The sequence below is a fragment of the Haemorhous mexicanus genome, chromosome 3 (assembly GCF_027477595.1).
Source record: "Haemorhous mexicanus isolate bHaeMex1 chromosome 3, bHaeMex1.pri, whole genome shotgun sequence".
Classification (NCBI taxonomy): Eukaryota; Metazoa; Chordata; class Aves; order Passeriformes; family Fringillidae; genus Haemorhous; species Haemorhous mexicanus.
In genome coordinates this window covers 28,047,394-28,065,886 of record NC_082343.1, presented here as the reverse complement: position 1 = coordinate 28,065,886, position 18,493 = coordinate 28,047,394, and the positions used below count along the sequence as shown (strand labels likewise).

The following is an 18,493-nucleotide window of genomic DNA, read 5'->3' as shown; positions in this document are numbered from 1 at the left end:
GAGATTAAGATAGTATTGGGTAAAGCAGAATTCAACCAGCCAATTCCAAGCCAAAAAGCTCCTGTCTCCAATGTTTTAAAACTGTATTCACAGTCTCCCTTCAATCCAAAAACCGCCAAAAAGTTCATTTAAATGAAAGTTATTTACAGAGTGAAAACAAATCACATTTAGTTGCCAAGTTCTACAATTCCAACTTAAATCAAATCCTCATTTTGGCAATATTTAAAGAATCCTGGACATGGAGGACAGAAATTCAGTTTGATGCTAGAGAGTAGAAACCAGACTTACATATGCAAGATTTGCAGAGGAAGAATAAATCAGTAAGAAAAAATTACAAGTAAAGGATGTTCTTAGCTGTTATTTATTCTTGGTCTTCCTTTGGAGCACAGCCCCCTGTTGAGGGAATAATTTAAACTGGCCTGTATGATATCCAGTGAACCCAGTGGGATCAGAGGTTTACTCAGACCCGTGAAGTTCTGCACAGTAGCTATGGAACCACCTTAGCTGGAATAATGACATGCACTGCATTAAAACTGGTACAAGAAGGACATGCAGGAATTGTTTTCACTCCACTTGGACATTTCATAAAAGTCTAGATTTGAACTAGTACCTATGAACTGGACTCTGCTACTGTAACTTTTTCTAACAAATCCTTTCTACAGAGTTCAGAAGAGTTATTTTCACTATGTGGAACTTTGCCTCATTATTTGGTATTAGCAACAATAAGATTAGGTTCTGATCAGTGGCGGGATCAACTGCTGTCCTACAGCTATGATAATTCAGTGTTAAGTGAAATGCATGCTCCACTACACACTTTTCATGCCCTGAGCAATATTTTTTCACATCTCAAGTGAGACTTCCAAAGCTATATACTCAGCAAAGCAGGCCAAAGAACCCCAAAGTGGGTCAGTGGTCACCATACGGCCTCCAACCAGCCGATTTGCCTGTGCCAGCTCATCCCTGTCTCCTGCACGTGCAGCTTTCTGCTGCTGCCAAAAGGGCAGCTGGGGTACGTGCTGTGGCAGCAACTATTCATTACCCTCCTCCAGGTTTCTCCCCATGCCTCATCTCTTCCTTTCCCCACTTTGCCCTTTCTCTCTCCCTGCAGTAACAACAGCAGAGGCAGCATTTTCCCCCCATCTATTGCTTCTCAGCAGACTGGGAAGCACTGCAGGTAAGCAGGAGCTGTTAGGAGAGAACATTTCTAGCAGGGAGTAGGAGTAGATTTATGCAGCTGTAGAAAGGGATTGATACAAGACAGTGGGTGAGCTGTGTGTGACTGTACCACACCCCCAGCAGAGAGGGAAAAGAGAAGGCACGGGAGGGAGACAGACTGTGGGAGAAGGCAAGGAAGACCCCTATATGTACAAAGTTCTCTCCAAAATCTCTCAGCTCCTCTTGACAATCACTTACCCTCAGAATGAGAGAGTCCCTGTGAAACCCTGCTGAGCCCCCGTAGCTCTCAGCCTTGCCCCACAAGCCTGACAGACCTTGCTCCATGACCTCCTTGTCAAGCAGAAACCTCTCAAACAAGACCCCGGCAATTTCCCTTTCATCTCAACAAATATGATTCCGAGAACAGCTTTTCAGCAGCCCATGAACCACAGTTTAGATGAGATCTGAAGTTTTTGCAAGTGAAATCCTAGGTCTTTCAACACCACCAGCCACAAATAAATTCAGTCAGCAGATGAAAATAAAAATGAAAATACTCTACAGTCACTTTCTGCCAGCCCAGTGCCAGCCCTCAGCAGTGCACGGCACAAGCAGAGGTGAACGCGCAGGGTGACCTGCACTACAGTGATGACAATTCCATTCTCTGTCTGCCAGCTACAACAGATCACCTGCTGGCTGAAAGGAGTTCCCATTCCAACAACAGAAATGGCATTAAAAGAAGGGGAAAAAAAAAAAAGAACACCTAAGTAGTCTTTCCATTTCATTCAGATTAGAGGCACTGGAAAGAGACAGTTCTACTTCTCACATCCATGGACAGCTCACAGACCAAGGACTCTGAAGAGCTTTAATTTCTCCCCTGCTGCTGCCTGTCGGGTGACATTCAGAGCTCAGATAACCTAGGTGTTTAACTGTATAGACTGCAGCTTCTTCCCCATGCCATTTCCTATAACTCATCATCCACTTGCTACTGAGATATTAGATTAATTCATTATAAATTTGCTTTTTACAATGGTGGCACAGTTGCACAACTAACTTCACACTGGCAAAACAGAAATATGAAAGGATGCTTTTAAAAAAGTATAATGTTTTAAATTTAGATCTGAAGAAGCCACACTGAAAGAAGAAAAATAGTATGGAAGATATTTTAGCAAAGAAAAGCTCACAAAAATCTATGTGGTTTTTTTTTTTTCCTGACAGCATAAGAGGTTTTTTCAAGACAGCAGAAAATTAAATCTCTTTCATTAACCTAAATATAGCTGTAAATTATTTTCAGTGGAAATAGAGGCTTTTCTTGTTAAATGTTCTGATGTTCTCAATGATTTAGTGAGTTCTGCTACTCAGCCAGCAAAAGGATTTCTTAGGACAACTCAATAGGTTTTCTCATGTACTGCCAGGCTAATGGCTAAGACCCTTAGATGGAGTCTTTGGCATAGGTCCAATCATGCTGATTTCATCTGTCATCAACTCTGGAAAGTGGACTTGAACTCAGAACCCATCCTACCAATCATCCACACACATAAACATTGATCATGATAATTTGCAGGAGTGGAACCACACAGCTAAATATCAATGGAATTTTCCTTCCTGATCTCAATTCCACTGATTAAAATGTAGCTGCAATGCCAACTCAAGTGAATCATTTACATATGCCACATGTAAGGAAGCTAGGTAAAAACATACTTTATTATTACCTGAATTACCTAACTCAAAAAAATGTAGCCAGAGCTGTCAAGTTGCTAGTTTCTTTTTCAATCAGAACTTGCAGGTTGTTTATTGTTCTGTATTTTTTGTTTTTCAAAGGGTAAGTTCACCAGCATCCTCTTGAATACTCGGTGCCATTCTGTATGACATTTTCTGTGCTTAAAAAAACCTGAAATGTCATAAATCCAAAGCTCTCTTTAAAACTGCAGTGTAACCATGACTTAAAAAAATCTGCAAAACTGACACTTTTACTGTGCTATGTCTGTATTGATGCACTACTGGAAAAGCAGCCATCTTTTTAATTGTCACTATACTTATTTTAGAAACCTAAACAAGTGTTTTCTATTGATCTTACCAAAACCCCACAAAACTATGTGTTTTGTTTAAATGCTTTCATCCAGCAAACTCTGAATCACTGTTTCATGCCACAACTTTGAATAATTTAAAAAAAAAAAAAAAAAAAATATATATATATATATATATACACACATTCAGGGAGTATATGTATCATAAGGTTAGATGCAACTGCTGAACAGTCTGTAGATGAAAGGAGCCAGGATTTTGCATATCTATCTGACTTGTATTAATACAGTAAACATTATTGTGATTTCAAGCTTTGTACTTGTTTATCATTAGTGTTTCCACTGTAACCATGGCATCCGTATATAGCACAGGCCTAAGAGTGAGAAAAATATCCAGTATTTTCCTAAAAAATTTCATCTGAGAAAAAATACAAGGATTTGAACAACACCAAAAACCAATCAAATATGGTGAGCTGGCTAATTTGAGAAACAGTTTTCTCTTAGGGGAAAAAAAACCCAATTTTTTTTTTTTTTGTAAATCTTTTTTGCATTTTGGACTTCTGACAAAAACCTAGAAACCTAGAAACATAACCTTGACCCTAGTGCAGATATTATAAAACAAATTCTGAAATTTCCTTAAAAAAACCCCATCCCATGCAGTACTACATAAGATCAAAAGCATTAAAGCTTAATATGTTTACAAGACCTTTACAAGACATTTTCTCAACCCTTTTTTAACAATGACTGTCCAGTCCTGCAATAATTGTTGCATCATGCTGAAGGTAAGGAGGGGCAGCAGTGTAATTGCTCCAATCACACTCAGCTAGTACTTGGTATCCAGTTCCAACTTTCAGGACTGCTTAAAGGGAAACCCTCAGAATGGCATAAAAAGACTTGACGGTCTTCAAGTGTGTTTTGAGTGTGTAGGCTGCATTTATTTGATATTTCAGGCAATAAAGAAGAATGGGTTACTGTGATTGCTGGTTTTAATTTGCTTGTTACAGAGTTCAGAAAGAATACTACAAAAATATCTGCTTTAAATGCCAAGAGTGAGATGAAGGAACTAGTCCTCTTATTAAACAGAAAAAACTGACTATCATACCAGCAGATCTGAGCCGAATGGTGGTTTAGGCCATGTGCATTTTCCTTGTAGTGTGAAACTCATTCACTTTGCAGACAACTTCTTTTGCAGGTTTTAATACAGACTCCAGACACTGATGAAGATACCAATAAATCTATTTACTTCAGTATGGACTCTATAGAGATGTGCTGGCCACAGGTCTTCTGGTAACTCAAGGAAAAAAGACACAAAACTGTAATTTTGTAAGAGCCAGTTCTTTGAAGTCCCTATCTATTATCCAATAAACACTCAGTATTAGAATTACAGTGACACACTCAGTAAAAAGGAAGATTTTGGAAAGGGTAAAGCACAATCCTAAAAATACTTACCAACCCCCGCTCCCGTCTAACTGTGATACAGCGGGGAGGTGTATGCTGCTTTTGTAGTACATGAATACAATCCTAATGGTAAGGATTTACAGTACAAAACAAGGTAAGTGGTGTTTCAGAAGCTGCATTATATTGAGCTGACCAGTTATGAACCACTGCCATGTCCTCAATTCTGTCACATCAACAGACAACAAGCGTAGTCACTCCCTCGTCTCCTCCCACCCACTGAGTGCTGGACAGCAATGAATCCTGATGCAATAAAAGCCAGCATTTATCTGATTCAGCTATCTAGTTCCTCACAGATCCTGTTTACAATGGACCTCAACCTGTTAAATTCCACTATTTATCTAGGGAATCCATTCAGACATTTGAGTTCACCTTAAATATCAGAGCCAGGATGCACCACAGTCCCACCAAAATTCAAACTTGGCATCTGGAATCTGCAAGGTTATTCCAGATTTGGTGACAAACTCACAACATGTACCATGCACAAAAAGAACATACAAAATTATCATTCCTTCACTAAAAATCTGTGCAGATCTCCTCATCCCACTAGTCTCAAAGATGAAACCTCACTTGATTTCAGGAGAGTCCTAACTTGATTATCATTCAATACAGGTAAAAGACATCTGCAATACTGCTGCATTTGTCTTTTCCTGTTTTAGCTATTTTTCCTCCTTCTATCACCTACTTTCACCATTTGAGCTTACTAATGTGTAGCTTTTATAGAGCATCAGAATAATCTAGACCCTGATTATCACAAAGCAACACATAGGCAGCAAAATTGAAAAATATTTTAAAGTTGTAAACATAAAAGTTTTAACAGCAAAGTTGATCAGCTCCTAATCAGCATAAATAGAGTCTAATTCTTTCATACCCTTTCATCATTTCCCCATCTCTACATAACTGCATTAAACAAAGAAGCCCCAAAGAATACATAAAACTCAGACCTATTAACCCTAGCTATTTTTTCTTTGGTCCTGGGTTCTTTGTGTGTTTGCCAAAAAACTACTAGCTAATATCCTTGACCATGAAAAATAAGTACATAAAAAGATGAGCATATATAATTTCAGATGGCTGGTTGAGCAGGGCACACTGAAAATGGGATGATAGCTACTATTGTTTTATTATACATCTCATTTAAAGGATATCCACCATTTAACAGTTTAACTGCAGAAATGTGAAATGTGCATATTCATGTTTCCTGTTTCTTCTTTGTTTGATTGGCTTCTCCCTGTTAAATCACACTACCTGAGGATGTCAGAGCAAGGATTTTCCAGCTTTTTTGTACTCCCACTGAGGCACATTAGCCTCTGGGTCTTAAAGAGTCTGTGAAAGCTGCTAAGACACGTTGTGTGTACAGACAACAGAATTTCTCTAGTTGGGCCCAAATTCCACTAGGACCCTTTCATCAGTCACGAGCATTTGAAGAAGCATTGCGTTAGATCTACGCAGAGAGGTGTCGATCATCTGAAGGAAGGAAGGAGGAGCATCAGTATTGATGCAGTGAGCTCTCAAGTGACAGGAAGACCCTGAGGTGTCTCGTATCAGAAGTCAGGTCTGGATTTTTAAGGTTCATCATTGCCAGGCTAACCAAGAGTATTCACCCTGAAATGATGAAACTCATCTAAGCGCTGGATCTGGGTTTTGCGGTAGTGTTTGGAACGGATGCATTTGGTTCAGGTTCTTCAGACTCAGTAAGACAACTCGATCTGTATTTATATCACATAATTTCAGAAACTTGTGAGGTAACTATATACCTCTTACTTAGATTCAGCATATTTTTCTTTCCTTCCTCACCTGTAGATAACATGCATTAGTTATATAGTAACCACGACTATCTCAGTAAAACAAAGTGTGGAAAAAAAGAAAAGCCTTCAGAGGCATTACATGCCCTTGGTAACCTAGCTCTGCAAGACAGATGTTGCATGCAGAGCCACGCCACTGAAAATCGCATGTACATGTACGTATCTACAGCATGAACACTTACCCAGTCCTCGAAGTGACGGCTCCCGTTCTGCAGCAAGTCCTCAAACTGTATAGTGCAGTTAGCTACAAAATCGTCGTACCCGATGGGGGCATCATGGAAAACAGCCATCTCTATCTTCCTGCCATTACAAACGTCGGTGACAAATTCATCGTTCCAAGCAGGACTGTTGGTCTTTTGCTTGGTGGAGGTCTGCCCGATCCTGGAGTCATCCACATTGAGGGCGATGTAAGGGTCCAGCAAAAAGGTCTGTGGCCTGGGACCCACTGCATGCCTCAGAGACCACGCCGTGGGTTTCAGATTCACCGCCTCGCAGATCTTGATTTTCAGCAAGCCATTGAAAACCACCATGGCTGGATAGCTGCACTTTTCCCGGGATCAAACACTCGCTCAACGCACTCGCACCGAGAGGGAGGGAGGGAGGTCTCGCCAATAAATAGGAGGGCAGGTCTGGGAGGTGGGGGAGCAGGGTACGGTGCGGGTCTCTTCGCCCGGCTGCTGCTGTTACCTTTGATTATTTAGCCTTTGCTCTTGCGACACCCAGTGAATACATTTATTTTCTTGCCCGTGTTTCTAACGGAAAACAAGGGAGGGGGGCCGCCAGGGAGGGGGAGGCGGCCGCGGCTGCAGGAACCCCCGAACGCTATCAAAACCCGAGCATAATCAATCCGGGGGTAAGCAAGAGCCTTCTCCCTTCACCCTGACCATAATCCTGGATCAGTCCTCGCAGAGGAAGCAGAGCCGCGATCCCGGGCTCCCGCACACGCCAGTCCTGCCCGTGCGCCGCACAACAATACACACACACGCATACACACACACACGCACACACACGGATCAGAAGCACCGGCCGACCCACCAGCCCTGCCTACTGCACAGCCTCCGCTCAGCAAACATCCACCCGGGGACCTTCCATCCGCGCCGCCGCCCGCAGCCGCCCGTCCTGCGCCGCCGCCGCCTCCTGCTCCGCCGCCGCCAAGGCCGAGGACCCAGCGGAGCGACCCCCGAGCATGGGGGGCGCCGGCAGCGGAGCGGCCCGCGCGGGTCTCGGCGGGCTCCGGCTGGGCGGCCGCCGCCCTGGCGATGGGCAGAGCCGCCGCCGCCGCCTCCCTCCCGCCTCCCTCCCGCCGGCCGCCCCCCGCCCGCCTCCCGCCCGCCGCCTCCCCTCGGCCGCCGCCGGCCGCCTCCCTCCTCGCAGCCCCCGCCCGCTGCCGGTGCCGCTCCGCCGCTCGCTCCAGCGCAGGAAATGCGCAAAAGACGTCAGTGTGTGTGTGTGGGGCGAGTGAGCGGCGGCGGCGGCAGCCCCGGCCGTGCGTGTGTGTTTCTGTGTGTGTTTGAGTGTAGAAAGTTTTGCCTGTTGGGGGAGCAGCGCGGCCGCCACCAGTCGGGAACCGCAGCGGGGGTCGCGCTCCCCGGGCTGGGCTTGCTGCTCCTCCACACCCGCCGGGCGGCTTTCCGCCGGGGACACTGCCCGCCCCGGCCCCACGCCTCCTCCGCCTCCTCTTCCTCCTCCTCACAGGATAAAGTGATGAACCAAACGTGGATAAAGCACCCCCGGACGCCTTCCTCCCCGACCGCCTTTATTAACGTGCTTGACCACCACGGTCCTGCGCGGACCGGGACCACCACTCTGGCGCCGCGGTGCCGGCGGACACCCCTTCCCGCAGGGCTTCCCGCCCCTCGCCCTTCTCTCCGTGATCCCCGGGACGCCTCTGCCCGCGCCTGACGGGCAGCGAACTCCGCCGCCCCCGCCCTGCCCCGCCGCCTGACAGCGCCGAGCCCCGGCCCGCGTCTCCGCCACCCCCGCCCACCGCGGCAGCGGCACAGACAGCGCTACGTCAGCGGGGGCCGGGCCGGGCCGGAGGAAGAGTTTCCCCGCGGTGTGCGAGCGCCGGGAAGTGCCGAGCGCCGCCAGGGGAAGCGGCCTCCCGGGGCCCGCCCCGCCCGGCCCGGCTCGATCCGACCCGGCCGGGAGGCGCTGCCTGGGCTGGGACAGAGGCTGCCACTGCCAGCCCCTTTGTCTGCCGCGATCACCTGGCCCGTGCCTGCCCCACCTCAACCCGCGGCGCCTCCCCGCTGCCCCGAGCTGGCGCTGAGCGGGAGACCGCAGGCCGGCGGCCGCCACTGCCCTGCAAGCGTACTGAAAAGGGGAAAAAAAATACCCAAAACCTTCTGAAAGGGTAAAGGGGTGGGCGTACTGTGTTCTTGAACGTTATCTACACGTAATGAAAGATTTCAGTAATTTTTCATCACCGTGGTATCAAATACCCTATGAAACACCCGTGAGGCTACATGCAGCCTGACTTTCTCCTCCTCAGAACTAACGTACTCGGGATCTGGATGGTTTCCCATGGTGAAAATTATTGCTGCCTTAATTATTTTTAGCCACTGATTTTGCCTTTGTATGTGTGTGTGTGTGCTTGTGTTGAGAAAGTCACCAGGAAATGCACGGACTTTGCCCTTTGATGAGATTTCAGTTTGCTGTAATATGACAAGAGAAAATGCATCAGTCCTGGCACTCAGAAGAGCAGCTGGGGTGCTTCGAAGAATCAGCCAAAGTAGAAAGAAGCTGGATTGCCTAGATCCAGTTGAATAAGGACATAAAAGATGAGCACCCAGTCCTTGATCTGGACCTGATATTCCTGACTGGAAAGGAAAGAACAGATAATTATGGATTTCTGCAGATAATGGCTCAGGAGGCAGGTGTTATATTTGGAGCTAATGAAACAGCTCCAGTATCTGCGCTTCCAGAGCAGTTTCCAGATAGGAGATAGGGTACTAATGAAGCCAATGGGTCATGAGAGCATTCACGTTAATGGAATACAGACTTTCTGGTGCCTGTTGCCACTTAGTCTACTAGTCAAAATAGAAGTACAGTAAAATCTCAATGTTCATTATCATCTTGAAAATCTCCAAGCAGAATCGTTTGATACAAAGCTGTGGTATGGAGCCAATTATGGGAAAGTTCTTCCTTTGCAATTCAGCCTTTCCTGGGCTCACAGCAGCTGTGATACATCTATCATGTTACTTTTGTAAAAGACCATACTCGCAGGCCCCACCAGAAGTACAAGAAGGACCTGCTCCTTTCCTCCCAGCCTCATTCACTACCTGATGCATATAGTACTATATATTATGCTATCTGGTCTTACATTTAGTGTGTGAGAAAGGACACTATAATTAAATCTTTTGTCTGGATATTTTTGTGGTCTTTCTCAATAAGGGCAATGTAAATAGTATGCTACATTTCCTTAGATACTTATTGGAAAACATGAAAGCCAAACTGATACACTGTTTGATTTTTTTTTTCTGGTTATTTTTAGAGAACTACAACTGTATGTATTCTGTTTGCCCAAGGCAGGTAAACAGAGTCTCCATGGTGAGTTTAATGACCTAGCATCTCTCTGAGATTACACATGCATATTACGAAAACCTGAATAAATACAGACATTATTAACACAGCATACAAAATAATAAATAGACCTTATATTTGGCTAATTACATATACAGTCTACTGCATACCTAGCTAGGCCCTGATCCCTAATTTGAGCCATCTGCACTTTTCCATACACTGAAGCAAGCTAAAGTTTGGTTTCACAAATTATTTCTTCTAAGAATAAATGTCTTGTCTGCATGAACAGGGATTTACAAGTTCACTTAGGATCAGACAGCTCCAGCCTTACACTGCTTAGAAAAATACAAATATCTTGCACAGTTTTAAATGGTTTTAGATTTGGGTGGGGTTTTATGTTAGGGTTTTGTTTTTTTTTTTTTTTTTTTAATTTATTTCAGAAAAGCATGTCTATGTCAAGACTGAACTTTTATCACTAAGCAGTTCTTAACCAAGGTACCCTGGAACAGTATTCTTAAAATCCAGTAACTCAGGTACAGGGAGCAACATTACAATACTTCTTGGAAGTTCATCTAAAAACTTGGCTCAGTGGTTGCAAAAACTCTGAGTAATAGAAGCAAAGAACATTACAAGTACCATTTTCCACTTGAAAAGTTTTTTAATATTTTCTCTAAATAAAAGTATTTTAAAATTTTTCTGCTGGCTTTCTGCGCGTACGGAAGGATTTGGTTCTTTAAGAGCAGAAGACCAAAAGCTATTCTGTTTTGCACAGGGAGATCTGGAGAGGAAGATGCAGTACTTGCAGTATTTCCCCTGCTGAACGGCTGTAAGAAGTATTCCAGATGCACTTCTATTCTCCCTTACAAAGGCTGCAGCAGCGCAGCAATACATGGCCTGAAGTTTTATTACATTTTAGCTGTTTTTCCCTGCTAAGTTGTTTGGGGTTTTTTTAATACACGGAGGGTCTACAGGGTATCTAGACTCAGGACTGGTTAAGGTGGTCTGTCTACTCTCCAGAAGTAACTTTTGCTGGTAGAAGCCCCTTTGTTCAGCACTCTGAGAGCAAACAGCCTTTGTGTCAGGGCTGCTCTTGCTGTGTGCTGTTCAACTGGAAAAGGAAAAGACCCCCAAGAGATCATAAAAACACAGGCTAATTGCATCAGCTTCTATTTTCATTCTCACTTTAGGAAAGAGGCTACATCAAACTGATAAGAGATAGCAGCAATGGCAGAGCCAGCCCGCAGTCACCTGCAGTCAGCGGCCTCCCAAGGCACGGTTTTACTCCCGCAAATCCCTTTTGGGCTGCGCCTGCCCTGTGTCAGGTAGTGGCGGTGGCAGCGGCAAGGAGGGACGAACAAGCTACTGTAGGCAGCCTGTAATCTCAGACAGCCCCTGACCTTTCCCTGGCCTGTGCATCCTCCATAGCACTGTGGAGAAACAGCACTATCTGGTGGAGAGAGGATGTAAAGTCCTGCCAGGATTCGCATTAGGCTTAATTCTGTTATTGCAGCCACAGTTAAAACTGGGTTTGAGGTGCTGTTGCTCCAGATTGATAGATAAATTAACTGCATTTTCAAGAGGATTTTTTTTTAATAGTCCCATTATTCCTAAAAAACTGTTCAAACATTGGAGAAAAGTCATCAAATTTTCAGGCTTTTCCAAGTTCAGCAATATGAAAGAAGGAGAGGAGATTTTGTGTTGTTTTATTTTTAAAAGAAGCATCATTTCTTAGAGTTATACTAAACCGATAGACAAGGAATGAAATCAGGCTTGAATGCAGGAGAGATTTTTGGAAACACCTTTATGTAAAGAATGAAATGAAAGTCAAACCTCTCATTATAGGCCCTGTGAAAATTGAGGAACTTTGAATCCACTCTGGACAAGAATATATTCCAAGAATATGAAGATATTCACCAGTATGAGTACATCCACTGATTTCCTTTGAACTTAATGGATATGCTTATGCAAGAGCTATAGTTGGGTATTAGTGGAATCAGTCCCTTCCTGGCAAGAAATCAAACATTGCTGTCAAATGCTGACTATCTTTGAAAGTCAAATTATTATTTAATATCTAATTTTGGAGGCACAGTTATGAAAAAAGCATCCTCAAGAGCGTTTTCACTCCTGTCAGGATGCAAATGATCTTTCGGGTATACCAACAGCGAATCCATGTTTTCTAAAAATGAAGAAAAAGACCAGTCTCAGTGAGCTTGGTCCAGCCTCCTACTCTATTCCAAGATTTCCTTTGTGTCCAGCCAATTTCCTACTAATTTATTCTTCACTCCCAAAGTATGTACCTGAGGAAGTTACTTAAGGCACTCCCAATGCTCCCTGTGAAATGTCTCAGCATAAGGGATCTTGTCAATGTGTGATTAATTAGGTCTCCAACTGTCTCTCTAGTGTAATTATACTTTTGGTAGTCTTCCCAACCTCTTTCAAAAGAACATACTAAACACTAGCTGAGTGTGTTAGCTTTCACTGGGAATAAATCTCTGAGAGTACATCTGCATGGATTTGCAGCTTTAGGGTACGTGGCTCTGGTGGGCACGGTGACATGGTGACTTCAGTGCAGTGTCTACCAGCCAGCCTGTTCTCAGGTATGCACCTGCTTTGCTAGCCAAGACTGAACCCCATGACATCATACCTTCCCAGCAGTTCTTATCTCAGCTAGATAGATCACAGCCAGTCTAAGCATATCTGCACGTGCTACAAAAACATACCTCTCCAGTTGCAGAACATATGCTTAGGTCACTTCTAGACTAGAGATTTCTGGCTCAGGCAGGGCTGTAGAGCAGTATGATCTCAGACAAACACAGCTGTGCCAGGGACTCTCACCATTGTGAGAGCGGGTGTTATTATTTTATTTCTTGTGGATGGTCATTTTTTAAATTGATATAAAAGGTTTTGTACATCTTTCTGGTAAAATATAATGGAACTTCTATACTTCTATACCTACCCCAAATATAAAAATAGGCTTCCACTTCATCACCTACATGTCTTCTCTCAACCCTCACATGAGTCTGCTGACAGCATTTACTGTGGGTTTACCATTTGCAGGATTGTTACTATTCTATACAAGGAATTGCTGGAAAAACTTCTGAAGGGTAAAACCGAGCTCTGGTCTGTTCCTGGTTTATCAGCCCTCATCTTGAGAATTTACACCAGGTTTCTGAGGCAGGGAAACTTGGAGTTACCTGGCATTGCTCAGGACTATAATAGGAGTCTGTTGCTATTCAGACTCAGTGATTAGATTGTCGTTGTTGGAAGAAGTTTTGGCACAGAGTGACAAGGAAAGAATTCTGGAATGGATCAGGATTCAGGAGACAACCCCCTGCCCTAGATCAGCCTCTCCACACACACAGGGTGAGCCTTGCAAGGTATTTTTTCTAAGTTTAAATTTCACTCTCTGCATCAAGACTAGAAGAGGACAGGAACACAAAGGTCAGTCTTCCCTTTGCAGGCTGTTGCTTTCTTGAGCAGCAAACAGAAAAAACCCCACAGTATATATGCTGCTTGAATGAATGATTTTGTATTGAAAAGACAAACCAAACCAACCATGCACAGTAAGTAGAGAAAAGGACTGGTCTGTTTTCTTCCTTTCTTCTCTACCAGCTACACAGTTTCAGGCAACACAGTTTGCTGATTTCAGCAAACACAGTCTAGTGCTGAATGTGACTCCTTTCATGATAGAAAGGCTGGCCAGTGGGTTGTTACAGCCGCCTGAGGCTGGACACCCATTGTATATTGGGTTTAACTGTCAATTACTCATACTTCTCCTGGCTTTTGCTGGTTTTATTCCTTCCATATTGTACCAAAGTATTGTTGCCTCTAAAAACTGTTCTTAATTTGAGGTGGACTTCCCCAAAAGAAACTGTGAAGGAAGCTGAGAGTGTTTACCTCCAGGAAATAGAATTGGTTCTCTTCTTTCTTGTACACTGCAGGAGTGTGTGTACGTGTGCCACATAATTCATGGCAGGATACAGCATACCAGGCTAGAGGGGTTTACTGTTCTGCTGATCTATTTGGTTTGAGTACACCAGAAGAAATTTGAAAAGAGAAACTCCAGGTCTGGGAAGCTTGACATGCCTAGCCATCAGCAGATGTAGTAATGTTTCCAGAGAGTAATCAGCAGATATAGTAATGTTTCCAGAGAGTAGTGGCAGTGTGTATGTACTTTATTGAAGCATTGCTAGCATTCATCCTATTGTCTTACCCTGAACCCTGTGCAGGATTTGGAGCATCTGTTTCTAATATGTGTGACACTCCAAAGCAAACTCCTTTCACAGTTGGTACGTTGCAGGGGCGTAATAAGTGTGCCCAAGGTTTAACTATTGTTACCAGCTTCTGTTAATTTTCTTGATGATTTTGAATTATGCACATTGTTGGCTCAGTAGTAGAAATAAAATGTAAAAAGAATAGGCCTTTCAAGAGAAGGTAGTATCATTGCTCCACAACACAGAGGAGTGAGAAAGAGAATGAGTAAATGGTTGTGTTTTGGAGTACCTCTGAATTTTCAGTGCTTTATTGTAAAATTCAGTGCTAATTGTAAAATATCTGACTAGAGATATTTTTGGTATCTGAAGTTAAGTGGACAATTTTCAGAATTTAGTCCTAATCACCTCTTAAACTCGCATATGAAGTCATTAAAAGAGTCACTAATAAAACCATTACATTGTTATTCTCACAGCCTTCCTCCAGCTTTTCCCCACGGTAGTATTCAAGGGAAACTTTGTAAAATTGATAAATAAAGGCAGAATAAAGATGTGGCATAATAATTTACAGTCTTGGAATGCTGTCATTCAGGACATGTAGGATATGCTGAGCTGTATTTTTTACTGGCTTCATTAATATGCTACAATGATGGCCAAAACCTAAAAAGACCTATATGTATGTGCATAAGAATAAACAACCAGAATCATCAGGATTCAGGACTCTTCAGGAGATATATTCCTGAAGAATATGTCTTTGGAGAACTAAAATGTAGTACATAGGTTCACAAGTGTTTATATCTTTGAAGTTGCTAAAGCCTAGTTTCATTTTCAAGTATAGGTGGCAGTTTCAACTTTAAAAGGTCATGGTCAGTCCAGAAATGGTTGTTGCTCTAACATATTTCTCATAAGCTGAGGAGGAGCGTCAGTGCTGGGTGAGAGCTTTGAGGTGTGGACTGACAGAGACGGCTTTTCCCATGAAAATATGATGTTTAATGGGCCTCTACTGGCAAACACAGAATAGAAAACAGTTGACCACTAACCTGCCATGACTCATGACTTTGGAGTTCACAAGGAGAATAAAGAAACAAAGGATTAGCAGGTCATAATTACTCCTCAACAGTTTATTTTACTTTTCTTTTTCCTTTTTATCTTTGTGGGTGGGGTTTTAAGTCTGTCACACTCCATTTTTCTTCTGCATTTACATGCTCCAAACATACCCACCAAACTCTATGTCCAGCTAAGAGCTTCATCTCTTTTTCTTAGTGTTTTCTGCTCTGGATTTTAGAAGCTCTTAATAAGCCAAAAATGTCTTCTTTCAGTGTAATCTCGCTTTGCTGTAACAGCACAAGAGGAACAGAAAGCAAAAGACGTGATCCCATAGCAGAACACTTGTAACAAGACAGGGCATGATGCACTCCCATTACATACAGGTAACAGGGAATTGCTGAGTCTGAGCAAAGCACTAGATGTCTGAGTTAGTGCTACCTAATTAGTAATTATACCTCAGTAACCTCATAGGTATCTACAAAAGTTTCACTCGTCTATCCTCAAAGCATCCTCTTCACTTTAATACTTCCATTTGGGGATATATTAGCTATTCTATAAAGGCAAAGAAAATAACTTTTAAAATATATCCTCTTTCATAAATATTTCTCCTTTTGGACATACCAGGTATTTGGGGGCAAAAAGAAAGTACCACAGACTACAAATTTTCAGTATCTGAAACCAATCTAGGTCTCAAGTGAAAATAATCTGTCATGGAATTGAAAGTTTTAATATGATAGCCAGTTTGGTTCGTTGTTGGTTTGTTTTTTGTTTTCTTAAGGAAAGCAGACACTCCAAAAGAAATGGGAGAGAGTAAATTGCCTTCATCTGAATCTCATATGAATATGTCAGTTGTTTCTTATGTGAATTTAAATGAACTAGTACAAGTATACTTGGCCTAATGCTGCTCTTGTAAAGTCAGATAGGAAACCGATCACAAGGAATCAAATGTAGGGCTGCTGACTCTTAGCTGATCCAAGAGAGGACAAGTTATAATTGGGATTTTTTTCCCAGGCAGTTAATTAAAAAGTTTAAATTAGATTAGTTACAGTGTTTCTTTGAAAAATATTAAATATTAAGAAAACCATTGCAGGTTTTTTTTTTTTTTTTTTTTTTGTTTTGATCATAACTGTCAAAATAGTTTGGTGAAGATATATGTCATAATTATAAGGACACTGCATTTTTCTGAAGTATTTTTCATGAAAACTGTTTCCCCTCTCTAATATTAATATAACTAAAGGAACTCCTTGGGAGATCTTCAATATCCATGGTTTTAGCATTCTCTGAGTCTGGGGAATCCAGTATTATTCACCCATTCTAATGCAAAGCAAAAGGAATTTGTTGGATCTAGAGGTCTGAATATGATGCTTTAAAAAGCAGCATAGAAGAAAAAACCAATGTTTCTGCTTATGAATAACTCCACACCTTCATTCTTCATAAAATAAATTAGTAAAAGTATTTCTTTTCTTTAGATGATATATTACTTATTATTATATACTTATTATTACTATTTATTCACATCATTGCCTTGGTTTTATTTTCTGCCATTATTTTTTGGATCTCTTTCTTTATACTGAAATTAATATATCTTTGTCTCCTTTTCAAACTAGTGAGATATCTGGTTTGTGCCTTTATGCTCCAGTTTGTATTTGATTTTTTTTTATACTAGGTTTAGGCTGTTGCCACTATTTTATTAGGAAAAATACATATTTACAAATGAAATGAGTGGTTCTTTTATGTACCTCTTCCTCTAACCTATGGAAGTAGCTCATACTTGCTGCAAAATAGAGAAAGCTGTGATCTGCAATAAGGAGTCAGAAGGGAGAGAGGAAGGAAAGGGGGATTAGCAATTAGGTTAGAAACTCTAATAAGGTCTTAAAATTAGCTATTATTTATTGTCACAGAAACAGCTATTATCCAGTATAATCAAAGTAATCTAATCTGTAATTCTAATGTCTTTTTCCCAAGAAAATTTTCCCAAGAAAATACATTGTGCCAATGTATTTGTAATTTTACAAAATACTTCATTTGGACTGAAATTTGTAGTTTTTCCTAATGTATTTTAATATAAAAGCTTGAGTAATATAGTTCCAAACGTTTCTAAGTTATTTATGTACTAATAACATAACCTTATTCAGACATTTCAGTAGCATATTTTATGCCTGAATATTTCAATAATGGCAAAGGACAGAAACGTCACACCTAGTTTATTTTGGGGTGGTTTTTCTTTTTAGTATGGTGTGATCTAAAAAATGCCAAGCCTGGAAAAATGAGTATAGTTGTTTCAAAGTTTTGAGTTTAAAATGAGGTATTTTCCTCAAGAAATCCTTAATTAGTTTTGTTTAACATCTCCCTCTAAAAGGAGAGAAACTGACAAATGCACTAAAATATCTAAATATTACTGTTCCGGTGTCCAAGAATGATGATGCCAAGATCATGAGGCAAAGCTCCCATTGTACTTTACACTCTGGAAAGGTCCAGCATTGTACTGAGGTATAATGGATCCAAATAACTAAATTTTAAGTGATGTCTATTTTGTATTTTTTGAAAGATCTCAGATGTCTTCTGCTGATTCAAAAACTTATCTGATGATTGGATCCACATGAATATCTATCATGAAAACAGACAAGCAAAAATGAGAGGGAGTTCAAATACTTTGAATCTGGCTTTGAGTAAAACCCACTGAATCTTACCTCATCCATCAGGTCATTAATGGAGCAGTTCAGGTCTTTCACTGAAACTTAATACTCTGTGCTTAGAGAATACAAGTCCACTGATGAGAGACAGCATTCACAAAGGTGTTTGAAGTTGGCAAGCTGTGACATGTTGCCACTCGCCTCTTCCCATAAGGACAGTGCATCACCACATAGAAAATAAAATGTGGATGGTTTTCTTCTCTTTCTTGATTATTAGTGGATTGCATGAAGTGGATGATAACATATTTATTGCAAGCTGTCTGAAATACCCTTTATGGGGATTATTTTTTTCCTAGTTTTGCAGGTGAGTGCTTATTTATCTCAGGAGGCAACCTGTAGTGCAATCACAGCTGTTCAGAAGCCATGAAGCTTTCTAGTGAAGCATAAGGGCAGGTTAAAAATTTGTTTGTAACTGCAGCAAAGTGCTTCAGATTAAAAAAAGACCCACTATGCATACAGCCTTTTCTGAACTGCATCTCCATTTGACATAAGTGAGTTTAGGGAGCTTCAGCTCATGGTAGGGCAGACTAAACAGCAGCAAGTTACCGTGCTGGAAGGCTGCAATTACTGCAGTTGAAAGGCAC

At 42.0% G+C, this 18,493-nt stretch overlaps 1 protein-coding gene across 1 annotated transcript in view; it reads right to left on the bottom strand.

The window, feature by feature from the left end:
* Window positions 1–7,533, bottom strand: part of PRKCE (protein kinase C epsilon) — a 284,370-nt gene extending 276,837 nt beyond the window's left edge. The window contains exon 1 of the mRNA XM_059841205.1: window positions 6,616–7,533. Within this exon, the coding sequence (XP_059697188.1) occupies window positions 6,616–6,963 (348 nt within the window). The 5' untranslated portion in view covers window positions 6,964–7,533. The remainder of the gene's footprint in view (window positions 1–6,615) is intronic.
* Between the last annotated feature and the right edge of the window lie 10,960 nt (window positions 7,534–18,493).